Here is a 23,017-nt window from a genome sequence, read left to right as displayed (position 1 = left end):
TGGGACTACAGGCATGTACCACCATGCCTGGTTAATTTTTGTATTTTGAGTAGAGATGGGGTTTTGCCATGTTGGCCAGGCTGGTCTCGAACTCCTGATCTCAGGTGATCTGCCTGAGATTGCTTTTTGAAAAACAATTTTTTTTTTTTGAGCCACCACATGAGCCACCATGCCTGGCTGAGGCCAGGAGTTTGAAACCAGCCTGGGCAACATAATGAGACCAGGAGTTCGAGATTACAGTGAGCTATGATTCTACCACTGCATTCCAGCCTGGGCAACACAGTGAGACCTTTTCTCTATAAAATAATAATAATAGTAATAATTTTAAAAATAAGATAAAATCACATTAATTATGTCAGTAATAGCTACCCCTATCTTGGTTATTGATTAGCATAAGTTATAATCTATACCAAACATTACAAACCTTTGGCCAGTGTTTGTTATGGTTGTTGCTTAGACACAATTCATTTACTCTTTTATAAACCAACAAATACTTTTTGGGTGCTAAGGATATGGTGATAAAGTTAAATATCTTTCATGGGACTTTCTGATTGTGGGTAGATGGTTAGACAGAAAAATACATAAAGTAAAAAAATAATCAAGGTAATTTTAGTGAAAATTGTTGTGAATACTTGGTGATAAATGAAGGTGCCACCTCTTATGTACCCATAACAATTAAAAATAAAAATAAAGTTTAAAAGATTGAGCAAGGTGCAGAGTAGAGGCTGTGGAAGGCTTATCTGAACTTTCTTATGAAGGAAGGTGGGGGTATGTGGTAGTTACTTTCTAGGGACATGTTTTGTAACATGATGCCTTCCTTTCCTGGGCTAATTTGCAAAGATACATGTATTTAGAAGTAATTTTAAGACAAAATAGGCATATAAAATATTGGAATTTTTTTTTTTTTTTTTTTTGACAGGGTATCACTCTGTCACCCAGGCTGGAGTACAGTGGCACGATCTTGGCTCACTGTAACCTCCACCTCTCAGCCTCAAGCGATACTCCCACCTCAGCCTTCTGAGTAGCTGGGGCTACAGGGGCACGCCAGCACACCTGGCTAATTTTCCTGTTTTTTAAAGAGTTGGAGTTTCACCATGTTGGCCAGGCTGGTCTCAAACTTCTGAGCTCAAAACATCTGCCCGCCTCAGCTTCCCACAAAGTGCTAGGATTACAGGCATGAGCCACCACTTCCAGCTGGGAAATGATTCTTGGTACCAGTTAATGAAGTTGCATCATAATCTATTTTTAGATAAAATTATTAAAATATTTGTTTCTTAATATAAATAAAGCAGTAATATTAGCATATGTGATAGACATGAGACACATTTTAAATCAGTAAATTACCCCCTTATCAATTTTCTATTTGTAATTGCCTTTAAATGTTATTTCCATACAAGGACTTAATGCTAAATATGCTGGTTTTTTTTACATTACCTATAAATTGATTTTTGTTCCTTTATTTTGAAACAGCCTTTAAGGTAGGTTTCAGTAAAAGCAGACAAAATGTGTACAAAAGCATTGACTTTAAAACAAGAATGGGAACAAGAAATAAGGAAGAGGAAACCTTCTGCCTCAGAAAAGCTTTAGTTTTAGTATAAGCCTTAATTTTTAGTACTTAACGGAAGGAGAATTGATTACATTGCTCCCATGATCTATTAAGTAGTAAAGCAGTAACATTATCAGTCTGTTCATCAGAATACCTTTAATACCTTTTTTTTTTTTTTTTTTTTTTTTTTTTTGTTTTGATTCTCTAAAAACATATCGAGCTTAGGTCTCATTATATGAAGGGCATTGAGAAACGCGATGAACAATATACAACAATTATGAAGTCATTTCTGCATGTAGATTTTCTTTATATTGAGACTCAATTCGTTGAAATTCTAGGATAAAAGTAATTCTAATAGGGCCAGAGTGATGTGATTTAATTATGTAGCAAATAGATTTATTCAGTAGTGTACAGAAACGAGAAAAGAGAACATGAAGATTCAGGTTGGAATGGAGGGCTACAAATGTTTCAGGAAAGTGGATCATGGACTTTGAAATGGGTAGCTGTGAGAGATAAAGCTTGAGAGGTAAGCAGGTTCTGACCAAGAAAAGCCTTGTGGGCCAGGAAGGCTTTAGAATCTTAAGCCAGGATTGACATAATCAGATTTACATTTTGAAATATCACTCTGATAAATGTAGAGAAAGAAACAAGTCACTAGAAGAGTCTGGGAGCCTAGTTGGAAGGCTGTCACAGTAATCTAAATGGCATGCTTTGGGGATTGGAACTAAGATAGCTATAATTGAGATTGAGATAAGGGGGACAGAGTGAAGAGCTATTTCAGATGTAGAATCGACAGAAACTGGTGATTGAATGGATGGGGAAGATGATAAGGAAAAGCAAAATCCAGGATGATGCTCCAGATTTTAAATTGGGTTACTAGATGGGTGGAGGTTTTGGTTACTGGGGGTAAAGCAGGTCTTTTGGGGGCAGAGGGGGAATGGATGCATTTAGTTTTAGATATGGTAAATTTGAGGACCTTTTGCGACATTCAGTTGGAGACAGCTAGTAGAAGGGTTAGTGTATGGGTATGAAGGTCAGAATACTGATCTGGACTAGAGATACAGACTTGTAATTCATCAGCATATTGGCAGGTGAAATATCATGATATCCAACTTGAGATAACTCTAGGGGGAGAATGGGGAGAAAGAAGAGGAGTTGAGGATAAGAATGTCCGGCTAATTTTTTGTAGTTTTTGTGGTGACAGGGTGTCACCGTATTCGCCAGGATGGTCTCGATTTCCTGACCTCGGGATCCACCCGTTTCAGCCTCTCAAAGTGCTTGGATTACAGGTGTGAGCCACGTGGCGGCAGGCGCCTATAATCCCAGCTACTTGGGAGACTGAGACAGGAGAATGGCGTGAACCCGGGAGGCGGAGCTTGCAGTGAGCAGATCGCGCCTCTGCACTCCAGCCTGGGAGACAGCGAGACTCCGTCTCAAAAAAAAAAAAAAAAAAGAATGCAGCCAGCCATCACAGGACTGGTACTAAAGCACTACCACAGAAAGGAGATTGATCAAATGCAGTAAGGGATTAAGGGATATAGGATGAAAACTGGGCAAGTGTGGTGTCAGAAGCCATGCCAGTGCAAGCAAAATAAAAACATGTCTGTTGGTTTTGAAAACAAAGGGCATTGATGGCATTGGTAGAGAGAATTTCAACGGAGAATATAGAAGAGGGAGGAGGAAGACAGTAGTAAAGGGGGATTAAGGGAGATTTTTAAAATGCAAAACATTTGAATTAGCTTAAACATTAAAAGGAAAAATGTACCAAAGTATTAAGAGTTTGCGAATGCTGGAGAAAAGATAATTGACATCGGAGTTTTTGATGTGGTTTTCATGACCTGGTTTTGGGTTACTTCTCCAGCCATATCATTTCCTACTTGCCTTCTCAATCCCTAATTCTCAGTTACATATTTTCAGTGACTCAAATGTGTAACATTCACTGTCACCTCTGAGGCTTTGCATGTGCTACTCCTGCCCAAAGTACTCCTCCTCTACTCCTTATTCCCCTTGCGTGGCTAGCTCTTATTTAGCCTTCAAGTCTCAGCTTGATTGCGGTTTACTCCACCAGAATAGATTGACCTGCCATGTACTACTACAGCACTTGGCATTTCTTGTAGTAACAACCATCAAGCTTTAATGTAATGACTAATTTAATTATCCATCTCTCCTTCTGGATAATGTGTCATGAAAGAGAAGAAGCATTTTTACCGTTTTCACATTGTCTGTTATTTCTCTTCTCCAATGTCTAACACATAACGTATTCTTAGGTATGTATCGAACGAAAATGTGAAAAATGAGTGGGATCCCTAAAAAGAGCGAATGCTATCTAGAGCAAAGATGAAGAAATTATTCCTGAATTGTAGTAAGAGCATGTCTCTCTCTCTCTCTCTCTTTTTAAAATATGAGGCAAAGACTTGAAAGTGGTGGAAAAATACTTGGTTTATCTTTGAAAAAGCTAGGGGTGGAGTTTGCCAGGGAAGTATATTATGGAAGTGCAGGGTTTCACAGAATCCAGTGGGATTAAGTAGAGCTGTGAATACCTGAGGTCAACGTTGTAAACAATCGTTAGTTTTCCAGCATCTGCTTTAACTTCTTGGCTCTGTTTGCAGACCTTGTCTGCTTCATTGTTCTCATGGCCAAAAAAATGTCTTCTGTGCCCCAGCTCTGTGGGAACCCACCAGCACCCAACACTTACTCTCTACCAGTTTGCATTATTCACAGATAACTGGATAGGTTCAACCCATCATAAATTGTTTCTTCTAGAATCAGATTAGTCTAACCCTGCTCCACTCAGCTCTGGCTAGGGGACTCATGAGATGATCTCTAAAGAGGTCAACCTGGATTATAAGGTGATGAATTTTCTGAGAAAAGATTTAGAAAGGTAGGCCATAATTATCTTTAATTAATAGAATATAGATAAGAGTCTAAGTGTCAGGAATCTGAAAGAGTTCATACTTGATCTGGAATTTTTTTTTTTTTTTCTGAATTAGAAGGCAAGGTCATCTGCTAAATATAGAAAAAGTGTGAGAATGGTGGTGAAGGTTTGGAAAATCTGGTGCAAGGAATAGTTAAAGGGCCTTACCAGGAAAAACCAATAAGATTGCTCAAAGCAGCAGCTGATAATAGTGAATTTTTATCATTTCTCCGGTAGCTAGTGTTCCTTTGCCCAGTTGTAGAAATGAGAAGGCAGATGTTTATATTGATCTAAATTGAAAGAGATTGTGGTTGAGGATGTTGTTAAGAGTGTGTGGTTGGAGAAGGATTTCATGGAATCTGGATTATATAGAGAAGCTTTGCAGGCAGAAATGGACTTCGGAAAACAGATGATCATAGTATAGGAGGGAGTATTGTAATAGAAGTCAGAGATAAGAGCAATATGAGGGTAAAAGGTTATAGTCAGAATGGAGAACACTGGAATTAAGATATGGAGGAAATCCAAATATATGAAATGACAAGGCTGAGCTAGGACTATGCTCATTAAAACATTTCAGTGGCTCAGATTTTCAAATGATCACTCAGAAGTAGGCCCCAAACTCTATATCTACAGGGAGTTATCAAGTGTCTTTCTCCACTTTGAGAGAACCCCAAAACTCTTCTTGCTAATTTCAAATGTGACTTTGACTTTATATTCTTGGTAACAATAAGAAAGAACCTGTTGAATAGCATTTTTTATTATTGTACATTAGGTTGCTATAATGTGTTGGCCAAAAATAATTTTGCGTTTGGCATAATTAATGTTTGGAAGTTCTTCTAGAAAATATTTGGTTGGGCACAATTAGCTTTTTCAGGAGGTCATTCTATTCTCGCCTGGAGTATCAATGAGCTATGTTACTAGACTATAAAAGAATACTTTTATATTCATTGTTGATGTTAATCCATCAACAGTGAATGTTCTATAGCCATAGCAAATAACCTAAAAGTAGAACTAGTTTACCTTGCCTCAAACAATATTTGTTTTTGTTTTAATTTTTATCTTATCAAAGTTATATATGTATAATTTAAAAAGTCAAATAGTTTCTACAAACCTTATAATAAAAAATTGGCAGTCCTGTACCCACCCCTCCCTGTCCCTGATTTTACTTTAAACTTTCTTTTTTTTTTTTTTTTTTACGAATTCTGTTTATCTCTGAGTTTCTAAATAACTGCCTTGTTCCATTTCCTTGTTTTTTTCAATTTTAGATATTATCTATTATCTTTTTATTATGGAAGATGAGTAATTTTCTTAATTTATTACGACCTCCAACAAACCTTCTCAGTCTTCCCTTAATTTCCAATATAGTTATGGCTTAATTTTTTATATTTTAATTGCACTAATATTGAGTATTTTATTGTGACTCTTTAAATATTATCAACATTAGAGAGATATAGAGAACATTTCCTTTCTTGAAAAACGTTCTAGAGTTTTTAAAAAGTAAATATCAGTTTTTTGTATATCAATCTACATTATATCCAAATTCTCTTGACAGATGTATTAGTCTTCTCTCAGTACTTAGACATGGTATAAAATGCATCAGTTCCTTTTTTTATGTGTGTGATTCTGTCTCCTCTAACTCTACGGTGTCAATTTTAAGCTTCCTGTAATGATCCCATCTTAGATTTTGTCTCCTATTTTTCATTTATTTGTGTGTGTGTGTGTGTGTGTGTGTGTGTGTGTGCGCGGCACATCAAGCCTGTAAGTGTGGTTTCTACCTAAGCTCTAGCGCTCATTATGTGGACTAGAGCATGTCCTCTCGGGAAAAGCCATGTAAACATGGATTCAGTCCTGTTTGAGTGTCTGCCAGTTTCTGTCTGCTTTTGGTGGTTTTCCAGTCCCTTGAAATAGTGTTTTTGCTGTTGATTTTTGTTTGTTTGTTTTGTTTGGTACAGAGTTTATAATTGTTATCTTTACAAGAGTTAGTGTCATACAGCTTACTTTGCCATTACCTGAACTGGAACTACCTCATTGTTAACTTTTCATTACCTTTTTTTTGGCAAGAAAATTCAATTAAATGCATGGTTACCGTCCGTCATACTCCCCAGCTTCTCCCAGTCTCATTAAAAAGATGTTAAAAAGATGCTAATAGATGCTAACTACCTTATGGGCAATTTTCTTATTAAAAAACACCTTGAAGACTTTAAATTGTTTTTTAGACCAATAATTTGTTTTTATCTTGTCTCTAGGTAAATAAGATTATATAGCAAAGTAAATATTACAAGTTTTTCATGCAAATATTTTGAATTGAAATGTATTTTTAGAAATTTGGCATTAAATCATAAGTAAAGTTTTAAAAAAATTTTTAATAAATATTTTTGAATGAAAACATTTGGCAGAATTTTTAATCCATTGTTTAGAAAGACAATTATTAAGGTTTGAAAAATTTCTTAGAAATAATAAACCAAACATAAAATTAACATACTAAAATTTGATATTTTATTTTTATTAGGAATTTTTAAATACTTGTTATTTTTATGATTTTTGAAAGATCACTAGTTTTGAGTTTATTCATTTATGATTAAATAATAATGGCCTTATAGTTAACACAGTAAGTTTTTTATGAAAATTTTTGTTTCAAATTTTTAATGTCAGTGTAATAATGCCTTTTAACCAGTCATGCTATTTCATCAAATAAGTTTAGTTCAGTGATTTGCATGGCGGGAGGGGTGGTGGAGATTGGCTTAAATATCTGACATTTTTAAATGAGAAGGAACTAGGATTTTATAATCAGGAAAAAAATTTTTACTGTTTTAATTTAATTTTTCTGGACAATGTTATGAGAGACCTGACTAGTTGTTACTAAACAGGGAAAACTGGTTTACATTCAGAAAAAAATTACTCATAGTATTTTACACTATGTTCAATTAAGTTATAGTTTCTGAGTATCCCATAGCATGATATTTTATCATATTATAACTTTTGGCCAATATTTGCTTACTCACTGTTTCTATGAGCAACAGAATCTACGCAACAGCAAACAGTGATCCCAGCCCCAGTTAGATTTTTCTCTTTCATAGGCACTCTGGAATGCTACTGTGTTAAAGTAATCAACCATTTTAAAAAGACAAATCAAATTTAAACTGACTCGAGAGTGTAGTTTTTTCTACCCTTAGATGTTATTTTTGTTGTGGTTTGTTTGCAAAATCCTTCACCAACCATCTTTAGATATTGTTCACAAGTTTCCTATTGATAAATTATTAGTCTGAATACAAAGTTTAGAGTTGTTTATTCAGGATTCCACTACAAATCGAGGTCAATACTGGGATTCTAACGTAGAGATTGCTAAGGTTCCCATATACTGTAATTGTTTTGATATGACCAAGGGATAAAAAAGAATAATAAAAGACTGAGTAGGCACTTGCATTTATATTTCTATTTACAGATTATTTAATAGTGTTATCAGCTATAGTATAGGAAGTCTGATTCAAAAGTAAACAATGGAAAACATAACCAAAGGACATAAATATGGGCATCTTGATTAGATGAAAAAATATGATGGTCCTAAATGGGGGAAATTCAGTATTACTTTGTATTTCATTTTGGAAAGAAATTAATTACTTTCACAATAATTTGAAAATTAGTGTAGTTCCAAACCACATGCCCAGCATTTAAAAAAAAAAAAAAAAAAAAAAACTTTACTGAGGTATGATTGACATACAAAAAAACTGTATGTATTTTTTTATATATATATAACTTAATGAGTTTGTTGATAAGTATACACATGTGAAACCAGCATTTTTCTTTAAGTTGCTGTATTTTGTTTATTTTGGTTTGAATTTGTCTGAAATTCATAGTCAGAATTTCATGGGATGTTCTTGGTAAAACTAGATGATGAATGTTTGAAAAAAAGAATTATGAGATGGAGCTTATAGTTCTTAATAATAAAACATAGTATAAAGCTATAATAATTAAAGGAGCATGTTATTGGTAAATGGATAGAAACTAATGAGACTGAATAGCAAGCTCAAGAACATACTTAAATATACATAAATACTTAATTTCTAATAATGGTATTTCATATGAGTAAGGAGAGAATAGATTGCTAAATAACTGGTGAAGAAATAATGGTTAGATATTTGGAGAGAAAAATTTAAAAATGAAAATATAGGTGAATAATCACTTTCTTTGATAGGCAAAGACCTTAAGAGGAAACTATTTTAGACTTGATTACTTTAAAATGTATATGCTCCACAAGTAACATTGCCAAACCAAAAAAATACTTGCAACATGTATGACAAAGTATTAATTCACTTCATTGGCAATTTCTGAACTCTTAGTATGAGCATAGAACTTATGTTTGGAGTGGGGAAAGGAAACAGTAAACATTTATAAATTAGATAATTTCACATAATCACAACTTTTATGAAGATTTATAAAATATTGTTTCTCAATACTTGTACTATTGGCATTTCTTTTCAGGACTGTTGGGAAAATTCTAGAATGATTATATCCTAGTTAAGGAAGCCAAGGAAAAATCTCTAGAAAAGTAATATTGAGCAGAGAATTGAATAAAGGAGAAAGTCATGTGTTTTTTGGGGAGAACATTCTTGGAAGGATCTGCAAAGACCCTCTATTAGTATTTTGTTAAAGGTGAAACAAAGTAGCACACACTTAGTGGTTTCCTTGTCCCATCCGGCTCCTTGAGGCTTTCAGCATTCCTGAACTTGTGACTACATCACTCCCAATTTCTGCTTTGTTCTCACATCACCTTCTTACTGTGATCTCTTTCTTTTCTCTTGTAAGGACCCTTGTGATTACATTGGACCCACCTGGCTAATTTATGATACTCTCTCTACCTATCTCAAGATCTTTAAGCTAATCACATCCCTAAAGTCCTTTTTGCCACATAAGGTAATATTCACAAGTTCTGGAGATTACAACAACACAGACATGGGGAAGGGGGACTACTATTCAGCTTCCCACAGACCCTGATTCGGTGTGTTCCTTTTCAATTGCTATAGTAGCAAATTACCACAAACTTAGTGCCTCAAAACAACATAAATTTACCAAACATAACATAAATATATATTTTACTTCTGTGGGATAAAAGTTCAATATAGGTCTCACCTAGCAAAACTCAAAGTGTCAGTAAGGTTGCGTTCCTTTCTGGAGGCTCTACAGGAGAACCCATTGCCTTGTCTTTCCCTGTTTCTGGAAACCACATACATTTTTTGGCTCATGGCCCACTTCTTCCATTTTTAAGGATAACGATTTTATATCTCTCTGTATGTATCTTCACCACTTGTCCCTCTGACTGCAGCCAGGAACATTTCTCTAATTTTAAGTATTTACGTGAATACATTGGGTTCACCCAGAAAATAAGGAAGGATAATCTCTCATCCAAAGATTATAACCTTAATCACATCTACAGAGTCCCACTTTGCTGTGGAAGGTAACATCCCAAGTTTCAAGAATTAGGTTGTAGACATTTCTGGGGGAACATCATTCTGTCTACCACATTCAGAAGTATTTTGACCTATTCAAGCATAGAAAGAAGGCAAGTGGCTGGGGCACAGCAAAGGCAGGGAGAATGGTAAGAGATGAGACTGGCACGGTTGTCACAGGCCAGACTGCTGTCCATTGGAGAGTATTTCAAGAGAGAATAGGATGTCATAAATTCAAGAAATAAATCAACATTAATCTACAGAAGTTTCTGGGATGATAAAAACAATGAGATGATAGATTCTGTATCTATCTGTTTTTGGATGTATCTGTACTGCCCAGTACAGCAACCACTACCTGTATGTGGCTGTTGAACACTAAAATGTGACTTGTGTGACTGAGAAACTTTCTTTTTAATTTCATTAAATTTAAATTTAAATAGTCACGTGTGACTAGTGACTACTGTATTGAAGAGGACAGATAATAGATACATTTTTGGAGAAGTTTTGCTATGACAGGAGCAGGAAAATGGACAATAGCAACTAGAGGGATATGGGATTAAGGATGTTTTTTGTTTTGTTTAGATTGGTAAAATTAAAGCATATTTATATTCATTATTTATTATTGAATAACACATTACCACAAATTTAGCAGCTTAAAACCATATACATTTATTAATCTCACTGTTTCTGTGGGTCAGGAGTCCAGGTATGGCATTGCTAGGACTCATCTAAAAGCTGCAATTAAGGCATTGTCCGGGGGCTGTGGTCTCATCTCAAGGTGAAGGATCTGCCTTCAAGCTCAGTGGGGTACAGACACAGTTGAGTTCCTTGTAGCCTGTTGGAATGAAGGCCTCAGTTTCTTTTTGGCTATGATGGTTAATTTTATATGTCAGCTTGGCAGGGCCATGGTGCCCAGATGTGTGATCAGGCATTCTGAGTGTTTTTGTGAGGGTGTTTTTGGATGAAATTAATATTCAAACCAATGGATTTTAAGTAAAGAGAATTGCCCTCTGTGTTAGTATATTCTTGTGTCGCTGTAAAGAAGTTCATGACAATAGGTACTTTATAAAGAAAAGAGGTTTAATTGGCTCATGGTTCTGCAGGCTGTACAGGAAGCATGGTGCCAGTGTTTGTTCCTGCCGAGGGCCTCAGGAAGCTTCCAGTCATGGCAGAAGATGACGGAGAACTGGCACGTCACATGGCAAGAGTGTGGGCACGAGAGAGAGAAGGGGGAGGTCCCAGATCCCTTTAAAAAAGCAGATCTCATGTGAACTGAGTGAGAGGAGGCCCCACCTGGAGATACAGATTTGGCAGTTTTCAGCTTATTTTTAATAATGGAAGCTGTGATTGTGAATAACCCTATCAACCTCTGTAGAGTTAAATAAGAAGAGGGTCAAGGAATTGTTCCAGGAAACAATACTGTTTTACTTCTGAGTAGATGATAGAGAAACCTACTGAAAAGATGTGATGAGATCTGGAAGAGTGTCAGGGAATCCAAGATTCTGTATAGAAGGAATACAAATCTACATTTCTTCATCAGCACCTAATACCAAAAATAAAGCAAATAATAGGCATCCCCTGCCCTCTCCCTCTGACCAATCAATTATTATAGGGAAAGTTTTCTAGCTGGTTGAGTCCATATACAATAAAATGTTTCATTTTTAATTCTAACAACTAATTAGGCCAGGATATGTACCCTAAATGTAACTATATTGTCCATGAACCAAAAGACTCATCACCTCTATTTAAGACAGTAATAGCGTGAATATTTATAGCCCTTCAATGTAAAGTAACTTCTGAGATTTCTGTACTATGTAGACTTTTATGGAGTTTTTTTCTTTTTTGCTCTCAAGAACTCTCTGATTCCCACTATGACTTTTGCAATTATTAAGACCTAAATAACAATTCTTAGATGACACACTTGAAATATTAAATCATATAACCTAACCGTAAAATGCTTATAATTTGTATAGCACAATAATTACAATGTGGCATACTTTTCACCCCTAGATTATTGCATTTTAATTTTAAGAACCTGTGAGATCCAAAATACATGGAGCCTTGCTTGAGTATATGATCAGCCTGAGATGTTTTAGCATTTGTTATGAGTTCTAAGAAATTTGGGCAATAATATGTTGTAGTTGGAAAGATGAGATTAGTAGTTTTACAAATATAGTTTTCTTATCTTTTTAGAAGGAGTCCTTATCAGTATCCTTTTCTCAGTTCCAGTTACCTTTTAAGATCAGTGTGAGCAGTTGCCGACTGAGATATGTTACTGTCCTTTTTAGAAGGTGCATTTGTGATGTTCTTTATTTAAATCTAAAAGAAACATTTCAGGCCAGACTCTGTGGCTCACATCTCTAATCTCAGCACTTTGGGAAGCCAAGGCAGGCATATCACTTTAGCTCAGGAGTTCGAGACCAGCCTAGCCAAACAGTGAAACTCTGTCTCTACTAAAAATAACAAAAAGTAGTCAGGAATGGTGGTAGGCACCTGTAATCCCAGCTACTCGGGATGCTGAGGCAGGAGAATCACTTGAACACAGGAGGCAGAGGTTGCAATGAGCCAAGATCATGCTGGTGCACTCCAGCCTGGGTGACAGAGTGCGAATCTGTCAAAATAGAATAGATAGAATAGAATAGAATAGAATAGAATAGAATAGAATAGAATAGAATAGAAATTTCAGAAAGCCACTAAACTGAAGAGTTCAGGATATAAAGCCTTAGGACACATGTGGTTGATTCAAAACTACAACAAAAAGTTGACCAACTTGTAGTTGATCATGAGCATAACTAGGTCAAGGTAATACAGTTCAGTCACCTTTTTTAAAACATATCTTGATTAATTTCCTATATTACTAGAATTTTATAACGATCACAACTATATATATGCAACTGTGTATATATGTATGATAGACAGTATTCTGCATTATAAACTGTAATGGACAGACTACTGTTTTTAGTATACACATATCTAGTTACAGCTAAGCTTTTCTCTGATGTGAATAAATTTAAAAGCACTCACTGCAACAAAATGAGATTCTATCTGGTCGTTATTCGCCTAGTAATAACATCAAGATACCTTTATTTTTCATTTTCCTTTAGTTCTACATCTTGGTTCCCAGGATAGTAATGAAGATTAATTCTTCAAGTTTATTTAGTCTACTTTGATAATATATTGAAACTGAAACCCTTTAGTGGATATATTTTAAACAGGATATCAAATCTCACCTTGATAATCTCCTGTCCTCAGAAACACTTAGAATGGCCACAAATAACTCTCTAGGAATTAATGTTACTCATAGTATTTATTTTATGTGCTTTACTGATACTGTATATTCTTTTATTTGTGTGGTCATTTAAAAGAACCTGAAAACTGAGTATATAACTATACATTCTTTAAAAAACATCTGTTTTAATTCTTTTCAAATCTATATATTATGATAGTATTAAGTGCTAGTAAGCAATTAACTGCCCTTTTTGTTTAAATTATACTAATCAATAAATAGCCCTGTCATGTCTTTAAACAGCTGTCATGTTTATAAATATATCAATAAATAACCCTGTCTGGTCTCTATTTCTTAATTTGGACAGAATCACTGCCCAAATCCCTTACCTATCCCATTATAGTTATAGTTTCTTAATGAGGATTATTCCAATAAATAATCAGAATTTTATCCAACACTTAGTATGGGCCAGAGCTTTGAAAGATATTTTGGAGGCTATGGAAGAAATAGAAAAGAGGGTCCCACATCTCAAAAAGCTTCAAACCTAAAGGGAAAGACTGCATTTCTGAAACAACCAAAGAAAAATATAAGCAGGATACAACTGAGTAATACATTGTATGAGACTGAAATATTAAGACTAGAGAGGCCAATGTAGGCTGATAGGGTTTGGCTGTGTCTCCATCCAAATCTCATCTTGAATGGTAACTCCCACAGTTCCCACGTGTCATGGGAGGTGGTTGAATTACAGGGGCAGGTCTTTCCTGCATTGTTCTTGTGATAGTGAATGAGTTTCACAAGAGCTGATGGTTTTAAAAACAGGAGTGGCTGGGCACAGTGGCCCACGCCTGTAATCTCAGCACTTTGGGAGGCCAAGGTGGGCAGATGACCAGGTCAGGAGTTCGAGACTAGCCTGACCAACATGGTGAAACCCCATCTCTACTAAAAATACAAAAATTAGCTAGGTGTGGTGATCCACTCCTGTAATGCCAGCTATTCAGGAGGCTGAGGCAGGAGAATCACTTGAACCCAGGAGGCGGAGGTTGTAGTGAGCCAAGATCGTGCCACTGCACTCTAGCCTAGGCAACGGAGTGAAACGCTGTCTCAAAAAACCCAAAAAACAGAAGTTTCCCTGCGTAAGCTCTGTTTTTGCCTGCTGTCATCCATGTAAGACGTAACTTGCTCCTCCTTGCCTTCCACCATGATTTTTGAGGTCCCCCCAGCCTCACTCATGTAAGTGCATGTGGAACTATAAGTACATTAAACCTCTTTTTCTTCCCAGTCTCAGGTGTGTCTTTATCAGCAGTGTTTAGAAAACCGACTAATACATAGGCTAACTTAGTTAAAAAGAACTTGGCCTGGGCTTGAGGTGATGATAAGTGATTTAATCTTGGACTTGAAGAGTTGACAGAAAGATATCCAGAATAAGCAAACCCCTGGCTAAAGAAAATGTGTAAGTTTTCTGAAATTGATAATTTTTAATGCGGATTAAATTTAAAAAGCTAAAGTATTTATTTCATCACTTAGAATGATAACCATTAAGAGTCAACTAGTGAAACTTACTCTGATCATACACACACACACACACATATATATATATATATTTTTTTTTTTTTTTGAGATAGAGTCTCATGCTGTCGCCAGGCTGGAGTGCAGTGGCGCGATCTCGGCTCACTGCAACCTCTGCCTCCTGGCTTCAAGCAATTCTCTTTCCTCAGCCTCCTGAGTAGCTGGGACTACAGACGCACGCCGCCACACCCCGCTAATTTTTTTTATATTTTAGTAGAGACAGGGTTTCACGGTGTTGCCCAGGCTGGTCTCGAACTCTTAAGCTCAGGCAAAAATCCACCCACCTTGGCCTCCCAAAGTGCTAGGATTACAAGCTTGAGCCACCACACCTGGCCGATTATCAATATTTTAAAAGTCAATTGCCCTTCTTTACATAGAGAAATGCAGACATAGCTTAAACTCTTAGATTATAGATTGAGGTTCTTAACACAGATCTGTGTACTCTGAATTATTAATAAAATTGAGAACTAACTACAAAAAAACTCTTAATTTCTAACAGAAGAGACATACTCTCAAAATGTCTTTAATATGTGCTTTCTGACTCTGCTGTACCATTTGAAGTCATGGTTTTATACTGTAGGTTATTTTGAAGTGACAGAATAATAACTAAAGAATAGCGGTGACAGTAACCTTATATGTCAAACTAGAAACTGGAGTGAAAAATTTAAAAATTGACACAACAGTACAATATAGGTTTTGTGCTAATTTGCTGGCGTTAAAATGATACTTAAATTTCTGCTTTTCTTTTGTTGTGGGACAGAATAAAGGTGGACTGGATGTAGAGGTAGAACACATAAATATTTTATACTTCTCAACTCATTAAGCCTGATATGAGGCCCTTTTTGAAGTCCAGTGCATCTAGGCGTGTGGCCCCTTGCATCTGTAATAATGTGCATAGGCTAGAACAGCAGCAGTGAAGGTGAAAGAGTGCTTCCTGCTCCTGGCTATGAACCATGTGTATATATAAGCCAAATGCTCATACTTTTGAGAATTTAAAAAAATTAATCTGAGTATTTCAAGTAAAATCCTTTTCTTTCATTAAATTTCTAGATACTTTTAGTTTATTTTTATTGTGTAGAATAACAGATGTCCTTATCTATTGAAGGACTAGAAACTGGTGACAATAATTAGAAATTAGATATAATAAAAATAGTTGTGTACTTTTAAGAAGAAATGACATTTCATGTTTATTTTACACTAAGTAGCTGCAAAAAGATCTAAGAGGGTTTTGGAAGTTTTCATCAGTATATTTGAGTGATATTTTGAAAGAAGTTGTTATTAGTGATTTAAAATTAGTCCTTTCTTTGTCATCTGATATAGAAGTGTAGAGGGCTGGACTTGTGTTTCTCTCTTCCTTTATATTTTACTGATTATTTTATTTCAGGATCAAAGTGTGGGATGAATTCTTTGTCCTTTTGGCATTTTGAAACTTTTCAAGTGTTAAAAAAACTTTTTCTTTCTAAAAATGTCCACTTCTCTCCAACCTACCTGAAAATTGTTATAATGAAAGAATATGAAACCACTTTGTGGGTTTGTGTTTTGCTAGTGTAACCTATTGGCTAAAATAAAGTAAGCTTATTTTTTTTTTCTCCTGCTTTGTATCAACTCAAAACATTAATATTCTGTAGGTGACATTTTTTCCTTTGTTGTTGTTATTGTTGTTTTTGAGACTGAGTCTTGATGTGTCGCCCGGGCTAGAGTTCAGCGGCATGATCTCGGTTCAAGTGATACTCATATCTCAGCCTCCTGAGTAGCTGGGCTTATAGGCGTGCACCACCATGCCTGGCTAATTTTTGGATTTTTAGTAGAGAAGGGGTTTCACCATGTTGGCCAGGCGGGTTTCAAACTCCTGATCTGAAGTGATCCACCCACCTTGGCCTCCTAAAGTGATGGGATTACAGGCATGAGCTACTACAGCTGGCCAGGTGACATATTTCTTTAACTTTGTGTGTATATTTACACTCAGAGAAGCTTCAAAAGGTAACTGTTCAAATTTGCTTTCAATTTATTTATTGTTTATATAGGTAAAACTTTCTTATTTAAGCTTATGTGCCTGTTAAATGAACGATATTTCATTGCATGAGAAAACTGCAACTGCTTTATCAAACTGTACGAATGCAGTTTCACAGTGGATGTCTACTTTAGTGAAGTCTGCTTTTATTTGTAAATTGTCTAATAAAGATTTGTCTCAGAATCCTCAACCATCTTAAATATTTCTTAACCTGTGTGTAACATATTTATAGAAATATTCTTTTAAAAGCAATACCTTTCGGAAATCTTCTTATCAGATAAATGCATAATAGAAATTTGCAATCTTGGAGGCAAAAAACAAAAACCCAAAACAAAACAAAAATTCTCATTTTACTCTTCTTCTACAGACTCAGTACTACTAGCATCTTTCTTTGGAATTATGTGTAGGTTCTGAACCTAATTCTTCCCCTACTTTTTGTCTAGTTGGGACACTCTCTTACCAAGAAGCAGCACAACAGCATAGCATAGCAGAATCTTGACTTTACCCCTTCAATAGCTTGCATAACTACTCTGAATCTGAGTTTACTGGTATATAATATGGATATGATAATAGTTCTTTTACGGTGAAGATGTATCCTAGTTTATATTTTTGCTACGCTTGAGCTATATTTCAACCAAAAGATATGGTAACTGCATAGTAATCATCATCATAATTTGTTATCTGTTATAATAATTTTAATTTTCAGGATAATTATAATCATTATTACTAATCATTGTGCTTCAGCATCCTTATCAGCCAAATGGGGAATACCTGTGTTTCCTTCAGAATTCCATAAGTGTAACTAAAACTATTAGAGTATTTTATTTTAAAGTGTACCCTAGTAGAGGAATTAAGGTATTTTTAAGATTCTTACTTTTATGCAGAAGTACTAAAGCTTGACACTTAACTTTATTATTGGCAATTTATGGTAATACATTATTGTCTTTAGATAAAAGAGTTAATTATTGTGTAGCTACTGGTTTCCTAAAACTCTACCTTTCTCTTAGCTATAACAAAATTTTGAGCTTTCTTCAATAAAAGGTCAGTTATTCCATTTTAGCATTTGTGTGAATAGAAATTAGAGTTTAAAATTCTCATATATAATTCCTTTTCTTATTCTGAGCAGAAAGACTTAAAATTAGGCTTTAGCAAACAGATGGTAGTATGCTTATACAGTATTTTTGTTGCTTTCTTTTCTGCTAGGAGATGGGAGAGTGACTTACCACTTACAAAAATTAGTCCTGGGCTATATGTTGATTTATATGATAAAGTAAGAAACTTTAGGTTGTAGCCCAGTTTTTTTGCTCACTGTTTGTATATCTGGTAAATGCATTGTATTTAAATCTTTCTTACACTTTTTTCTTCTCAGAAGAAATTGTGTATGCTTAAAACGATGCTGCTCAATCTTGATATTTTCCTCAAATTAAACATGTTTTTGTTTTATTTTAGTTCAGACTTGGTTCCTTCAACCTAGAGAAAGTTGAAAACCCAGCTGAAGTCATTAGAGAACTTATTTGTTATTGCTTGGACACCATCGCAGAAAATGAAGCCAAAAATGAGCACCTGCAGAAAGAAAATGAAAGGCTTCTGAGAGATTGGAATGATGTTCAAGGACGGTGTGTACACAGTTTGCTTGTGGTATAAAAATACGGAGCCCTTGTCATATTGTTATAGCTTTAAGTTAATGATTTGTAAATTTCCAACATATGTAGATTAGCATATATTTCATACAAAATTTGTCATTAAGTTTAGCTTAACTGAATATGATTAAACAAAATTATTAGTCAATATTGTATATTATAGAAGTACATTAACACTTTTATGTCATTAGTATGTGGTGGCACCAGCAAACTTATAAACAATAGGGAGCAATTGGGCATTGAAGATCAATACCCATTAATACTAATAAATAACTTAGGTAGTAACTATTTATAAAGATTAATTCAGCTCAAAGTATAGGATTAATAATGAATTAAAAAGAGACATGAAATAAAATAAACATAATTGATTTCTTATTTGGAATCAGTGAGTGGCACCTATTTCAAGTGATAGTGTTTTGGCTCCCAATAGAGACTTATTTCTCCTGATTTATTGAAAATTCATACTATAAGCATTTTTAAAGGATGAGCTGATTGTGGCTACTGGACAAGACATTTGGAAGCCTTTTATTTTTCTGGCTTTTCCTCTTTTTAAATGAGGAAGAAAAAAATAATTTTTTTTTAAATTATGAACTTTCTCAACTAAATGTAATCTAGGCCGGCCCAATGTGTAACCTTTATTATTCTATTCTCTATAAGATGTTTGAAGGAAATAAAATGCATGTGATGAACATTTATATCCTCACTGAGTCATATATAATATATATATGTGTGTGTATGTGCACATATAGTGTATATATATGTATGTGTATGCACACACATATATATAGTGAGAAAGAAAATGATGTCTGAAATCATTATGTGGAATATATATATAATAATGATAATAATTATTAGTACATTCAGTAGATTTTTTAAATCTTTTGCTTAAATAACGCTAAAGCATGGGAACAGTTATCCAACATATTTAGAGTATTTTAGTGCAACCATTGTGATTACTCTATATGGACGTTAGTGAGTATATGTGGAAGTATATGAAAAATGGTGAAGGTTTTACCACTGTCAATATATGTATGTGAAAATGAGGCTGACTAAAAGCGGTTATTTTTCTGTACATTCAATTATATTTATTAACTAATGGAAAACATGTAAAATTAAGTTCCTAGCACCTATGTTATTTGACTTTCATGTATTGTATTAGGAAAGTGGTTTTGTTCTATCTTAGATCGAAATTAATTTCTATCTCCAATTATATATATTATATATAAATAATACAAAAATGAGACCAAATCCAAACTGTGTATTAGGAAACCATGCAGAAAAAGTTAATTTTTCTCTTTACTGCTTATTCATGAATAAAGATGAATTCTATGTCATGGTATGAATAAGTATCAGGTATCTGTACTACAAAGCATTTCTTGGACCTATATCTGTAGCTTGGGTGTATTTTCTATTTAATATGTGAAATAAATCAAATTAAAGGAGATGAGCTATGGTCGTGATAAACCATTATATTTAAAACTCAGAATACCCTCAGGATGATAGGAAATTTGATCCACAAATTGCCTACAAAAATGCAGACTGGGTACTTGGTACTTGAACAAATTGCTTTAAAATGTCTGCCAGAGGTTGAAAGAGGTATTATCTCATCAGTATTCAACACCACTCCCATAGAATTGAAAGCAGCAGGGAACGAAGATGAGGAATTAGAGACGAATGCACCCTGTGCTGTAACAGTGTGTGCGAGGGGCATATATTATATGTGGCTCACAGATGCTTGATTTGCTATTTCTGGACTATCCAGCAAGTGCTTTTGTCTTGTTGTGGCAAGAGATTTCCTGTTTGATCAAAAGCACAGCCATGTACCCTGTCACCTGCCTTATTATGATCCAGCTATTTTTTTTTTTTGATAATACTGTGTCAGATGTCTTCTTCAGGGTCTATAGATGTGTGCCTTTGGGGTTGCCCTATGTACTGGGAAGAAAGAGTCCACTCCAGAGGATTCTAGTCTCTTTATTGTATTCCAGATCTTAGATTAGTAGCTTTAAATATTTCCCAAATTTGGTTTTCTCTCCTTTCAGAGGACAGAGACCACTTTAAGGAGCTGCAAATACATCTTGATCATGGCCAAGCAGCAGTTTCTTAGTGTTCCCTCACTAGAGCCTTTGCATGCTGGAAAGGATTTACAGCTTTAGCTTCCATAAGGCAGTAGTTCTAATTAAGTGTCTTTAGGGAGATTAGAAATAGGACATGAGCATATGGAGTTAGGTAACTGGGGACATAGAAAGTAGAGAATCATTAGCGTTGGGGCCATGTTAAGCTTGGCAATAGTTTTGGGGGAAGCCTCTGATTATTCTTGTGTCAGTGTCCATGATCCAAGCATTTCTTCTATACTACATATGAAGGGATGGGAGGGTGGTGTTAAAATAGTGGGGAAGGACACAATGTAAGGGATGGGAATTCCTGTAGAAGCGAAGGTAGATGGGTCTGGGATACATTTACTACACAATAAGATATTATATGAGCATAAAATAGTTGTGTACACGTGTTTATTAACGTGGAAAATGTTGATCATATATTAAGGTAAGACGTGCATCACCACAAATATAAACAATATCCCATTGTTTGCAAAAATATATTTAAATAGAGAGTATCTGGAAGAAGAAAATTAAATGTTAATAGTGTACATCTGGAATTGTAGACTACATTTTCCTTTAATTTTGGGGAGTATTTTTTGTATATGTTTTAGTATTTAAATATGTATCACCATTATAATCAGAAACAACTATAAAGCTATTTTCATTTGGGATGATGGTGGAGAATAAACAAGGCTTGAGTGAGGAATGAGAAATTACAGCATAAGTAAAAAGTGTGAGCTTTAATGCATAGAATTTTAACATATATATTTGCTGTTATTTTAAATTACCACTTAATAATTGTGTTCTTGGCTCCATTTTGAACAAGTGGCATCACTGCATTAATTTTGTATAGTTGAGATAAAGGAGGAAACATTTAAGATGTGTATATAAATCCTTAGGTTACTGGCTATATTTATTTAGTGGGTTTTCTACTTAATTACTAATAACGACTCTCAAGTTCCATGTTACTGAATAGATGTTTTGTTTGCACTCAGAACTCTGCTTAGAAATTATCTGCCTTCATTCTGAGTTATAGTTATTAAACCCATAATTGGAGGCAGTTTTCAGTGAATTGGGTTGACACTCACAGAATCATCAGAATAAAAGACCTTGAAAGCTCTTCTACTTCATCTCTCTGCCTTCAAGATAGAATCACATTATATCCAGATGAATTCAGTCTGATTTTTAAAGACCTCGAGGGGGCGGAGCAAGATGGCCGAATAGGAACAGCTCCAGTCTCCAACTCCCAGCGCGAGCGACACAGAAGACCGGCGATTTCTGCATTTTCAGCTGAGGTACTGGGTTCATCTCACTGGGGAGTGCCGGACGATCGGTGCTGGTCAGCTGCTGCAGCCCGACCAGTGAGAGCTGAAGCCGGGCGAGGCATTGCCTCACCTGGGAAGCGCAAGGGGGAAGGGAATCCCTTTTCCTAGCCAGGGGAACGGAGACACACAACACCTGGAAAATCGGGTAACTCCCACCGCAATACTGCGCTTTAAGCAAACAGACACACCAGGAGATCATATCCCACACCTGGCCGGGAGGGTCCCACACCCACGGAGCCTCCCTCATTGCTAGCACAGCAGTCTGTGATCTACCGACAAGGCAGCAGCGAGGCTGGGGGAGGGGCGCCCGCCATTGCTGAGGCTTAAGTAGGTAAACAAAGCTGCTGGGAAGCTCGAACTGGGTGGAGCTCACAGCAGCTCAAGGAAACCTGCCTGTCTCTGTAGACTCCACCTCTGGGGACAGGGCAATAACAAACACAGCCGAAACCTCTGCAGACGCAAACGACTCTGTCTGACAGCTTTGAAGAGAGCAGTGGATCTCCCAACACGGAGGTTGAGATCTGAGAAGGGACAGACTCCCTGCTCAAGTGGGTCCCTGACCCCTGAGTAGCCTAACTGGGAGACATCCCCCACTAGGGGCAGTCTGACACCCCACACCTCACAGGGTGGAGTACACCCCTGAGAGGAAGCTTCCAAAGCAAGAATCAGACAGGTACACTCGCTGTTCAGAAATATTCTATCTTCTGCAGCCTCTGCTGCTGATACCCAGGGAAACAGGGTCTGGAGTGGACCTCAAGCAATCTCCAACAGACCTACAGCTGAGGGTCCTGACTGTTAGAAGGAAAACTATCAAACAGGAAGGACACTACACCAAAACCCCATCAGTACATCACCATCATCAAAGACCAGAGGCAGATAAAACCACAAAGATGGGGAAAAAGCAGGGCAGAAAAGCTGGAAATTCAAAAAATAAGAGCGCATCTCCCCCGGCAAAGGAGCGCAGCTCATCGCCAGCAACGGATCAAAGCTGGACGGAGAATGACTTTGATGAGATGAGAGAAGAAGGCTTCAGTCCATCAAATTTCTCAGAGCTAAAGGAGGAATTACGTACCCAGCGCAAAGAAACTAAATATCTTGAAAAAAAAGTGGAAGAATTGATGGCTAGAGTAATTAATGCAGAGAAGGTCATAAACAAAATGAAAGAGATGAAAACCATGACACGAGAAATACGTGACAAATGCACAAGCTTCAGTAACCGACTCGATCAACTGGAAGAAAGAGTATCTGC

The 23,017-nt window shown here is 35.9% G+C and overlaps 2 protein-coding genes across 2 annotated transcripts in view; one reads left to right on the top strand and one right to left on the bottom strand.

Annotated features, from left to right (window-relative positions):
- The window catches only part of TMEM167A (transmembrane protein 167A), an 857,923-nt gene that overhangs the window by 126,965 nt on the left and 707,941 nt on the right, over positions 1-23,017 (bottom strand). The gene's annotated exons all lie outside the window — the stretch shown is intronic.
- The window catches only part of XRCC4 (X-ray repair cross complementing 4), a 290,728-nt gene that overhangs the window by 100,532 nt on the left and 167,179 nt on the right, over positions 1-23,017 (top strand). The window contains exon 4 of the mRNA XM_050795166.1: positions 18,157-18,323. Within this exon, the coding sequence (XP_050651123.1) occupies positions 18,157-18,323 (167 nt within the window). The remainder of the gene's footprint in view (positions 1-18,156; positions 18,324-23,017) is intronic.

The sequence above is a fragment of the Macaca thibetana genome, chromosome 6 (assembly GCF_024542745.1).
Source record: "Macaca thibetana thibetana isolate TM-01 chromosome 6, ASM2454274v1, whole genome shotgun sequence".
Classification (NCBI taxonomy): Eukaryota; Metazoa; Chordata; class Mammalia; order Primates; family Cercopithecidae; genus Macaca; species Macaca thibetana.
The sequence above is the reverse complement of the archived record's forward strand: the minus strand, read 5'-3'. Positions and strand labels throughout refer to the sequence as shown.